Consider the following 12297-nt stretch of genomic DNA (forward strand, 5'->3'; position numbering starts at 1 on the left):
ATGTAAATGTCTTCACCACAAGAAGGTGCTATCTGTACTTTAAAAAAAAGAGACAGATTTGATCAAGGTTGAAGAGGTTTTATTCATTAGGTGTCGTAACACTGACTGCTGCAACATGATTCAGAAGAATGAATTCAAATGTATTTCGGTTCTTTACCCACTTGACTTAAACAGCAAACTTTACCTAATGAGCTCACTAAATTATGTTGAGAAGAAAGGTGTTGGCTCTTTTTGTTGCCCACAAGTTAACAAGTGCAAATGTGAAGAACCAAAGACATTCTCCCTTTGATCATTCGCTTAATCCCACTACCAGAAAAACGGTTTGAATCACTAAGAAAAAAAGTGGCTGTATCCAAAAATTCACAGAGATTTGCAAGACACTTGTGAGTGAGTTACAGAGTTATGGAGTGTGCTTGGTTTCCGCTGTGGTTGATCTACAGGTCCTTCAGGTCTTTCTGAATGCCCCAGAGGGTATCAGCGCTCTTCTTGAGCTGTGCGATCTCTTCGTCGATCAGTGTCATGTTGATGACGCTGCCCACCCCGCTGCTGTTGAGCACGCAGGGGAGGCTCAGGTACACCTCGTCGCCGATACCATACATGCCCTGCAAACCATAAAATACATCGTATTTGATAACATGATTTGAAATGCATTATTTGTCCTAATAAAAGAGATTTCTGTGAGCAGTTTTGTGCTAATACAGAGCATTTCCATGATCGTGTACGAGTCAAAAACATTAAATTCACGATGCAAAGGTGACTAAGAATATACGAGTTCAGACAAAAAGGGGCTTTTGTGTACTCGCCTTCACCATGGTGGAAACGGGGTGGACCCTGTTCAGGTTCTTCACCAGGGTCTCGGTCAGGTCAGCTACACTTAGGCCGATGGCCCAGTTAGTGTATCCCTTCAGCTTGATCACTTCATAAGCACTAAGGAGAAGATGACAACAACAAACTAATCAGATCTTGATTTTTCCAAATCGTTTCTCTTATGACCATCGAGTGGACAAGACATTCTCTACCTGTCCACAACCATCTTGTGAACATCTTTCCAGTTCTCGCTGTCTTTATCTGTGCCAATGTTTGGGTTGAGTTTCTGTAGGCTCACTCCGGCCACGTTTGCTCCACTCCACACGGGCACTAAATACGGCAAAAAACAAATAAAACAAAGCGAGGAGGTAAAACAGCCATACTACAAAAAACCTGTTACTACACATGATCTAAATTTTGTACCGAAAAAGCGAGTTCCTACATTGCTTATAAACAATAAAGCCTACGGTTACTAGCCAATAAACCATTTTATTTTACTTAATATGTTCAATTATGCAAATTTGGGATTAGCCCTGCCCACGGTCAAATCTCATTGGCTCCTACTCCATACAGCTACATATTAAACATGCGTTCTGATTGGCCGTGGTTTAGTGTTGATAGAGGAATCATTCTCAAACTCACCACTGGTGTCTCCGTGCTCTCCCAGGATGTAACCGTGGAAGCTGCTGGAATGGATACCCAGTTTCTCCGCCATGGCGTGACGGAAGCGGGCGGAGTCCAAGTTGGTGCCGCTGCCAATGACACGGTGCTTTGGAAGGCCACTCAGTTTCCAGGTAACATAGGTCAGAACATCCACTTTAGAACAGACAATTTGGTTTACTTTAAATACCATACCATAAACGGTTTCTCTAACATGTTCATATGCAATATTACATTTCACAGCTTTCTTTGGTTTAGTACAGCAAACGTTACATCCGAGAAGGTTCTGCGATCATGTGCAAATTTGCTTACCTGGATTGGACACGACAATGATGATACAGTTAGGGCTGAATTTGACAATCTGAGGGATGATGTGTTTGAATATGTTGACGTTCCTCTGTACCAGGTTCAATCTGCTCTCACCCTCCTGCTGACGCACACCGGCCGTCACCACGACAATGCGAGAGTTGGCAGTCACAGAGTAGTCTATCGGTCAAAAAGATCCAACAATTATCGCGTTCGACTTCATGCAGTGTTGCGCAATCAAAACAGCATGTGACAGTCACGCAAAAGTGATTTGGTGAATTATTAATTAATCATTTTTTAAACTACTGTAATGCAAATGCATCTCACCCTTGTCAGCAACAATCTTGGCGGTCTTAAGGAAAAGAAGGCCATGTTGCAGATCCATCATCTCTCCCTTCAGTCTATCCTCCACGACGTCAACCAGAGCCAGTTCATCTGCCAACTCCTACAAAACAACAAATTTACATTTTCCAATATAAAAAGACGACATTAAATCTCATTAACCAATTTTTTGGAGAATGATGAAATTAGAGACTCACCCTAAGCAAAATGCTGACAGCACATGCCATGCCCACTTGCCCAACACCAACAATGGTCACTTTGTTCCTTGGGGGCTCAGCGGGGCCGCTGGCCAGAGGAGTGATCAGCTTCTCTATAACTGAGGCCATGATCTCTGCTGTAAGAGGGAGTAGATATTATAAATAATATAGATATGAATGCAAAATATGAACTTTTAGGAGAGTGCCATCTCTAAACAAATAGAGTGAAGTTTAAGAAAACCACATGTGGTGTAAACTTTAACCCAGGTCTCTCAGAGTTCACCAATTAAAGTTTCATTTTAAAGTATACATGGTCAAACACTAAAGCTTGCGCAAAGCGAACATCCGCACACTCACTGCGTGACCATTACTCCATATGGAGCGAATTACCCTAAACTTTAGTCTCAGCACCATGCCTCGAGTAATAAAATAAGGGCACTAAAGTCTGCTCATTCTGCCCCATGAAATAAATTTGGACAAAATCGACATTTAAATACAAGTCAGGCAAAGCGTTTCAAAGTAGAAAGAACAAGCCAAACATTTGTATAAAATGTATTTATGGTTCATTCATAAACATATAAGCAACATATTAGTTTGTCAAGCAGGCGTTTAAGACAAAAACGTGAATTATATGTAAACATTTTTTTTAACAATTTAATGAGTAAAATGCATGTAATTTGTCAAATATCGACTAGGGCATCGGAACACTGGCTAATGCACGAACTGTGTCATTGACATGGTGTTGTGACACTTATCCCCTCATTCGATCCAAGTGAATGTTAGATACTGATATCCCAAAATATCTGAGCCTCTGCCAATGGGACAGTCATGCAGTCCCCTTGACTGTGGCTCTGTGCCTCGATAAAAAAAAAGAATCCTTCTCTTGAAATGCTGTCATGTCCTTAACCTAATCTTATAGCAAATGGATAGTTTATTTTATGAGCTGATATCACACTGTAAACATAACGCTCCTTTCATGATGTCATTCACTACGCAAATCATAGTATTATACTGGACTCATTAAGTAATGTGCCACAAAAAGTTTTACACGTGGGTAGTTGGACGCAAACCAGAACAGGTCCAAAATTGGATTTGGTTCCATAAGCATGGTTTTATCACAGCAACCATAGATGTACTACACAAATTACGGTAATCAACGTTAACCATGAGATTTGTAAAAAACTATACCAATATAAACGGTAACATGTTTGTTATGCTTTGAATACTAAAATTCAATAAAACTACTCATTCGTATGGAGGCCATCAATGACACCGCTAAAATACAGAAAAGATGTAAAGTGACTCAACTTTATAAACATGGTTCTAATAATAATAATAATAATAATAATAATAATAACAACGTTGTTATTTTTATTGTACGAATAAACAAACTTAAAGTTTTGATTGGGCGCACATAAATCCTGTTATGACGCAACCACGTCCTTATCCGCGTCCTTGGCCATTCGGATGCAATGATAACGTTTAAAAACAAACAATAAAATTTGAGATCACGACCTTAATCATATTTTAAGCTTCTCCTGTCAATAATTCACTCGTAACATGGTCCCCCTATACATTCGTAAGTAAACAAGGCCAAATTCAAGTTCAATGTGGACGGATTCCACGTTCATGTCTCCTCGTGCACATGCGTACATCGCACCCAAACATCTTCGTCGGTAAATTTAAAAGTAACTTTAAAAAAGATGTGCTCTATATCTTCAGAAAAGCCAATATGAAGATGCGATACGCCAAAGTATATCAAGCATAAATGTCACCAGTGCTTTATCCGCCCTTTCAATGTCACGCACGCACGCCACGCACAACTAAAATGGTTACTTCGCATCACGTCGACGTCGCTCGGTTAACACTCGCGAATTGAATTACACAATGCATACAAAAAGCAATAAAAAGACAGTTGCGCCACATGAGTCTCCGATTCGACCATCTGCACACAGGTAAACGGATTGCTGGATGCACGTATAATTCAATTAAACACCCATTGCAGATCGTCATTGGGATAATAAATGATAAATAAAACAGGTGTCGTACATACATTTGTTGCAGGAATGTTAAATGTGCTTGTTTCCTGGGCTGCAGGTTGCGAGACGCCGATGACCACGGGTGCGAGCGAGCGTGCGTAGTCGCGTGACGTGCAGAGGAAGCGGATTTTATGCGTCGAGCTCTACGTTACGGGCGTATAAACTATTGCGTCTCGTGCGTGCAACGTCCTTAGCGGTGTGAAGAATAGGAGCAAAGTAGACCGGCCCACTTTCCCCTTGGAGGGATGTGTCAAGGGTTTAATTGTTCCCTTCAAAATTCTCCCTAAAAGATTGTTATTATTGAAAATCCGGGAATAAAGACACTATTTAGTTACGCATTTTGAATATTTTGGCAGTAAAGTTTAGGAGATGCTCAATGTCCTTGAGCCCGCATGGGGATGTGTGTGTTACGTAAGCATATGTACACATGTTTGTTTATACATAAACTTGGTTTGTCCTTTCATTAAACAAGACTGAATATATTCAATCACTTGCTCAAGTGAATATATTTTGATTTAGGAAGTTTTAACTAGAAAACAAGGCACTCGGTGAAGAATTCAGTGAAGTGTTAAAGCGATGGATGGTTGCAGATATAAGAGTTATCAAATATGCTCATGTTATTTATTCTCTTGCTTTCTCTAAACATGAGATCAACCTGCGTAGCTATGGCTTCAACTGTGTTTATTCAACGGCAGCTCATAAACAAACAACAGTGCCACACAACAGTCTGCCCTGATTATCATGACCCGACAAGTCTTCTTTGAATCCCCAAAACAAGGACCAATGAGGCATCAGATCCACCCACTAACCGGTCCAATGAGACCAGCTTGAAACTCTCTGCAGGCTATTGTATCAAATTGTAAAAGCTTAAAGAAAGAACGCATTAGATTAAACATATTCAATGGAGAAGGATTTATAAAAAATTGGTAAAAAAGCAGAACAGTGAATGTAGGCTGTGGGATTGGAGGACAGGTTTAAGGACATCTTGCCGTCTGGTCTGGATTCTGCGAAAAGATTATGTATCATAAGTGTGCATAACTTAAATGTTAGTGGTTCTGCCATCTGGATAGCCTCTAAAGCAAAACTACTATAAATATACAATAGATAGTACTTATAATATTCATTTAACAATTGAACAGTGAATACAGCAGCTGGAAATAATGAGTATTACAATATAAAAAGGAGTAGGCCTATGGAATATAGTACATACATAGTAGTGTATAAACATATAGGTAAATCAAGTCATATGACAAGCTTTTTGATGTAAAAGAATGTCAAATTTTGTTTACACAAAGACATATACAGAAGGTATAAAAACAGCACCAAAATAAAATGAGTTATTAATCGTACATTAAAAAATGACAGCTAAATCATTTTCTATTGGTATAGATGAGCATGTTTGGTGTCTAAACACCACTAGTGATTGACAGATTTGTCCCTTATCAACCCTGGATCATTTTAGTTCACATCATGCATTCCCACCAATCAGCGACCACCATTCCACCACCCAGCTGGCCAACAGCCAATCACTGGCTTGCATCAAAATGGAGCCCAGATTTTGACCTTCATAAAGTCAAACAGGGTCACTGGAACCGTACAGGATTTTTTCCTGAGCACATCGAGTTCACTTAACACACCTTAGGGCATGTTTCCACATGAAAATTGTCACGGTGAAATTCGCTTAGAAAGTTTATTATAAGCTTCTCTGCAGTTATAAAATATATATAAAACCAACTTTTTGTTCAAGTTCAAAAGTGAATATATAAGTTTCAAGAGGGTATGGAATTGGGAGTTTAAACCAGTTTACAAAAGCGCTGCTCTAGAATAACACATTTGTGTAAGGCTTTATATGCACACATTAAAGTTCCTAAAATACAACTTATCCATGTTACAACTAGACCTGTTATCTATTTCATACACATAAATTGGCTTAATTATAATCAGCCTGCTCCTTTCATAGTTAAACTAATTCATTTGAGGGCATGCAAGTCATTAGCTGTTCAGCGTTTCAGCTCTTCTGCTAGCAAAGTGCTCTGCAATTGCTTCCCACAGAATATTGCATTACAGAGACAGCCAACCCATTCTAGTTATGCACGGACCCATGTGACCTGTCGGGAACACTGCATACTATTTAGAAAGACCTCTAAAAGTAGAACAAGGGCGGTAACAAAAGAGAGAGTGAATGTGAGAGACAGATGCATTAGCACACACAGAGTGTGGTTTGTTTTTTGACTGTGTTACAGTATCAACAGGTCACCTCATCTTTTTGCTTTAAAGGTTCACCCAAAAATAATTATCTTTTCATTCCAAACCCGTATGACTTTCTTTCTTCTGTAGAACCCAAAATAAGATATTTTAGAGAATGTTGGTAACCAAACAACACTGACCCCCATTGATTTCCATAGTATGGAGACATTTGGGTGATCTCTTTAATAACTCTCGTGAAAGATTTAGTCGTAAAAAAAAGAAAATGTGATTTCTTTTTAAAACTAAGAATAATTTGTGGTTCTATGTCATCTGAAGAGTCCCAAATGGGCCCCTAAGACTCTTATATTTAGTACAGTGTGCATTTGAATAACACATAGTAAAAACAGGTGCATTAATACTCTATCCTCATGTGTACGGTGACATTATAGCCCCTCTCTATTCAACAAAGGGGATATAAATAAGTGCCTATGAAGAGTTCAACATTATTTTATATTCATGATGGATCAAAATTCAAAGAAGTAAAGAGATCCTATTTATTCACCCCCTTAAGATTTGAAGAATGAATGCACATCCAGAAAGCTCAGAAAAATCCTGGTGATGTAATTCTTGAGTAAAAGCGTGTGCTTTCAACACACTTCAGATGGCTTGAAGCTGTATTACTCACCCGGGAGGTGAGGGTGCATGTGGAACTATTACACAGCGAATGCATTTTGCCAAAGTGGATACAGTGACATGCACCCTGTGACCAACCCCCTACATCAGCAGCTTGGGAACGGGAGAAACCGAGGGCCTTAACCAAAGCCGATTTCCCAGAATTCAGAATCTGGTGTCCTGAAAACTGTGTAACAACCGAATCTAAATGGATTATAATGACAATGGAGTGACGGATGTGTGTTTCTTTTAGTGACTGGATATTTTCTTGATCCACACAAATGCGCACACACGCCTCATGCAAACAGACAGATACAAGCCCACTACCAACTAGAGAAAAGCTTCACGTACATACACATAAACACCCAGGCCTGCCTCTCCCACTCAAACCCATATGCCTGAATGCAGGCACATAGTGTTTGTCACTCCGTTGAGCAAAGTGAATGACCCCTATCTCTGCTGTGATAGAAAATCTCTTTGAGAGCTCAAAACATGCTGCGTTGAGGTCACAGGGCACCATTTTGCTTTTGCTTGCTGATGAAAATGGACGAGAAGAGAGTATGCCGGGGCATTGTGACATCACAATGAGATTGTATTAGTTCATCATTCTCACAGGCCACTCGATGGGACAATATCATGCCGCCGAATACTACTGCAATATGTTGTAAAACATTTATGAATGAAACTAATTAAAGATGCATTGAAATGAGATTCTAGATTATTTAGGAGACTATTTCCCAGAGTACACTTCCCTTCTGATTAAATTTCAAGTAATCTTTCAATACACCTGAATAGCACTTGACATTATTCACATGTTTTTATAAAATGTATAAACATTGTTAAATCACTTATCAATCCAATCAAATGCAGAATGAAATCATGAAATGAGTTTCATTTTGATGGAGGCCCCATAGGTCACATTAAAATTAAATTCTGTTCTAAAGCATGATAAAAGCCTTACTAAGTATGTTTATTCTTTAAAATTTAAATATATTTTATTACAGATCATAGATATTTTACTAAATATATAGGAATACCAATATTATCTGACCAGATAATAACCATAAAATGTAAAAATGTTATGCATAAAAACATTCTTATTACCAATTTTCTCTTCTAGGCCAGGGATAATTTCTTCTAGTTAGATTTTTGTCATTAGTTTCTTGAATAAATTAATTTTACATAATCTGAAATCTGAATAAATAAGATGTCTATTGATGTATGATTAAATTAAATTGTAAAACAGGGGCACTGGGGCAGGCCATCCACTCACAAAAATGTAGTTTTTTATATATTTAAGGTGGGAAATTTACAAAATATCTTCATGGAACATGATCTTTACTTAATATCCTAATGATTTTTGGCATGAAGGAAAAATCGATCATTTTGACCCATACAATGTACTTTTGTCTTACTAAAAATGTTCCCTTGCTTCTTAAGACTGGTCTTAATACCTAAGTAGCATACGTTAGCAGTGCCCTCTAGTGTTTAAAACAGCAAATAGCAATCGCCTAAGGACAGCAAATAAATTACAGTACAAAAACAGACACACAATTATTATCATTTTTGAATTTAGTGGGTTTTACTCGAAGACGTACAAAGACACAATGATAGTCACCCAGCCCACTGGTGCTTTCAGCCATGTATTACGTGTGGAAAATAATCTTTATGCGTGTGGTTGTTAAAATAGTAATCTAATAATCTTGGAGACCCATCTTTCTCTTAAGGGACTCGGGCATCTCTGGGGGTGGGGGACGTGGCAGATGGAAGTACACCTTCACAGAATCATAAATGAACCACTGCAGGGCCGTAAGCGTGCCGATCATAATGATGCGAGCAAAGAGGCCCATCCACACACCTGTGAGAGAGGTAAACAGAAATTTAAGAGAGCTTATATTAACTCTACACTGAAATTTAACACCTAAATCCCCCTCACTAAAAATGTATACACATAATAAAAAATGAATGTATCATAATTCATTTCTAAATAAATAAAATGTTAGTTAATATAAGCTAAATATAAGTCAATTACTAAATAAGCAATGTAAATTTAATATTGATATACAGGAATAAATGGATGAACAACAGCTGCCTCTTGTGGTTACATAGTGTAGTGCATACTTCTGTATACCTTTAAATGAGACCTAATGTAAGTAAACCTAACCATTATAATGACTGATCCCAAGTCTCTAGATGTCGACTCAATTCATTTTGTATAATCATCACAAAACTCTTTCAGTAACTGTTTATCCAGGCAACCGGTTTACTTTGCAAGTATTTTGTCTCTTGTTTCACTTCTTCCTATCACTCCATTGATTACCAACCAACCATATAAAGAAGGACAATGTACATGTTGCCAGTGATTGTGACAAAACAAACTCCTTCAGGGTGATATAAAAGCAGTTCACACGGTTGAGTATTATTGTGTGATGATGACCAGCTGACTGTCAACATGTCATTTCATCAACAGATTTTGTCACTTTGTATGCGAGTGGGGCGGTGACTCACCTACGGGTCCCAGTGTTTTCAGCACCTCCACTGTTGAACTACCTTTCTGGTTGTTCAGTACAGAGACCACAGAATCAGCAGGGTGGGACACCACAGCACAGAACACACCAGCTGAGAGAAGACACTCAATAAGCTTATTCTGCGTTAGAATTCTGCATTTAAAACATCAACTACATGTCAGAAGCTAAACATTTTTTTAATTGACTTTACATCGCTGATCAAGGAAGACGAAGTTGGGGTTAAACTATAAGGAATAATAATTCAAAATTCACCAATTTTCTTTATTTTTCATGACTGTTTTACTCTTTTCTGCAGGTTGATTTACCAATGTAACCGGCAATAAAGGACACCACCAGATGCTCTTGCTTGGAACACTCGCTGCGCGGTTTGTGCACTATGTACTTATAAAGCATCTCCACAGTACGTTCAAACAGCTAAACTTCATCATGGTGCAGGGAATCTGCCTCAGCCACAAAGAAAAACACCTTTGTGGAACCTGCACAGATAACAACCATTTGTAAAACAAATAAACAAACAATTCCAACAAAATATTTTGAATGCACACATAAACATTTTTATGTTTATAAACATTGATATAAAAACAGTTGGTCTGCCTTAAACAGACACTCACGCATTTAACCCCTCCTCAGCGTGCATTTTTGGACGCACGTCTGAATACGCACTTTGCATGCTTCCATAGCAGCCAGTGCAATATCAGCAAAACACTCAGCACTGGCAGACGCGGCCAGATACACGGAGGTTCTCCACAAATAAGCATTCTCCTGTTTAGAGCACAAAAACAGGTTTAGGACTTTAGATGTTGATAAAATGCTTGAATGATGTAATGTTTCATTTTTCGGTTTCAGACGCTTACCTCTCCAAGCATGTCATTGTACATGGCCTTAAAGACTTTGTAGAAACCAAACTTGCATAGAATAACCAAAGAATGTTGGTGCCCACCCTTTGCCTAACCCCCTGAAACCATCCTCTCTCAACGTGACAGAGAAGCCATTAAAGATGGACTTGTACTTGACCGGGTCAACCTGGAAGACAGATTGATTCATTCTTCAGTTCCAAAACATGTGCATAAAAAACATCAATGCATTTAAATGCAATTATTAATCATTAAAATTTACAGAGGGCGTAATATTTATTTGACCCATATTTACAGCTCACGTCTGCATCGGAGGAAGAAAACACTTCCAATAACAGGACATCTAAAAACACGCAAATTCAACGTCTTAGACAGTCACCAAGATCAATACAATGTGTTATTCGCCTATTTTTTGGGCGAGAGCATCACCAATCTACCTAGTTTATAAGGCTTAATCCGTGTTGATCAAAGAAAATAAATGAATGTAAACTATGCCAATTTATGAATGTGCTTGGACCCCAAGACAGGTGGAGATAAAATGGAGATCAGATGGAGTTGGACTTCAAGGTCAATGTCAGGGTATTGATCTTAGGAGCTGAAAGCATTTTACAACTAAACAAGACTATATGAAACTCTGTTATTTAAATGACTTTAATGCGAAACTGTGCTGAGTCAAGAGAAATCACATGATTCTTAAGCCTCTATAGCAACTGTTTCCTTGATCTTAAGTGTCTAGGACCTCACCTTTCAAAAGAAATATTTACATTTGCATTCATTTATAGCAGACACTTTTATCCAAAGTGACTTAGACGTTTTGTTAAATAACAAATATCACATTCTAAAGATAAAATATAACATTCATGCATCTGGAAGACACTTTTATCTCTATTTATAAATCAATTCAGTACTGAATGAAGAACGTCTTACCATTGCAAGCTGACGTTTTATCTGTCGACTGTCTTCTTTCTGAGTGTCTTCAGGTTTAATGGAGAAGAGAGGGGTATGGAAAGGACTCAACCGTGCCAACTGCTTTAAGGTGATCGGGTACATACTTCTTAATGAGGAGGGTTTACTACAATAGCACAGACTTGAGAATTAAAATCATTATGCTTTGACACCATACAAAAGAAAAAAGCTTGCAAAAAATATTTTGAAAATCAAACCTTTAAATATTTAAGGAAAGATATAATCCACTAACTTGTTGGTTGTCACCTCCAGGGTGAAGCCAGTGACCGGTGAGTCTCAGACATCAGATGACCTCCGACTAATTCATTTTGACATTCTGTGACGTCATCACACATCAAACTGTGCTACGGTCAAAACCAACTAAACAACCAATTTAAGAGACATGAAGCTTATAAAGCACTTGACTTCAACCGCTCAGAGTTTCAAGTGTATTCATGAAATTATAGTTCCCAATGTAGCACGACTGATGCAAACCTGAGCTCAGGCTAGCTTATTACTGCAGCGGAGGGTTTAAGACGATTTAAGTCAATGAGACAGTCTATTCTGGGACCATAGCAAAGAGACTTGTGTTATGTCCACTAACTATACGAGATCAAAAAGATTTAAGAATTCAATGTCTCTTTGGACTATAGAACGGGCTCTACAATTACTACTGTAGACTTATTCACTCGCCTAGATCAATATCAAAATAAATATATATAGTACAATAACATAGGACAAACCATAGTATTTACAGCGT

The 12297-nt window shown here is 38.3% G+C and overlaps 2 protein-coding genes across 3 annotated transcripts; both read right to left on the minus strand.

Moving 5' to 3' along the window:
- Nucleotides 1-57: 57 nt before the first annotated feature.
- ldhba (lactate dehydrogenase Ba) lies at nt 58-4538 on the minus strand. 2 transcript variants are annotated; one of them, XM_056748703.1, is made up of 8 exons: nt 4366-4538; nt 2313-2446; nt 2101-2218; nt 1780-1953; nt 1450-1623; nt 1020-1137; nt 804-927; nt 58-602 (listed from the first exon to the last, which is right to left on the minus strand). In XM_056748703.1, exons 2-8 carry the CDS (start codon nt 2439-2441, stop codon nt 435-437), a joined length of 1005 nt encoding a protein of 334 aa, XP_056604681.1. In that variant the 5' UTR covers nt 2442-2446; nt 4366-4538; the 3' UTR covers nt 58-434. The 2 variants fall into 2 exon arrangements, with proteins under 2 accessions (XP_056604681.1, XP_056604680.1); XM_056748702.1 differs by having other exon boundaries at nt 2313-2449; nt 4366-4537.
- A 4366-nt stretch (nt 4539-8904) lies between these two features.
- Nucleotides 8905-10864, minus strand: slc25a3a (solute carrier family 25 member 3a). Its single transcript, XM_056749027.1, is given in 9 exon segments — nt 8905-9068; nt 9719-9829; nt 10044-10148; nt 10151-10198; nt 10201-10214; nt 10350-10386; nt 10389-10500; nt 10593-10653; nt 10655-10864. Coding segments are annotated over 9 exon segments (780 nt in total). The 5' UTR covers nt 10783-10864.
- Nucleotides 10865-12297: the final 1433 nt, after the last annotated feature.

This window comes from Triplophysa dalaica, chromosome 5 (assembly GCF_015846415.1).
Source record: "Triplophysa dalaica isolate WHDGS20190420 chromosome 5, ASM1584641v1, whole genome shotgun sequence".
Classification (NCBI taxonomy): Eukaryota; Metazoa; Chordata; class Actinopteri; order Cypriniformes; family Nemacheilidae; genus Triplophysa; species Triplophysa dalaica.

Excerpts from the sequence above, each read along its gene's own strand:
- ldhba (XM_056748703.1), bottom strand. The coding sequence starts at position 2,441 with ATGGCCTCAGTTATAGAGAAGCTGATCACTCCTCTGGCCAGCGGCCCC. Across the intron at positions 928-1,019 it reads CACAAGATGGTTGTGGACAG|TGCTTATGAAGTGATCAAGC; the intron begins GTAGAGAATGTC and ends TCTTCTCCTTAG. Across the intron at positions 603-803 it reads CCGTTTCCACCATGGTGAAG|GGCATGTATGGTATCGGCGA; the intron begins GCGAGTACACAA and ends TATGGTTTGCAG.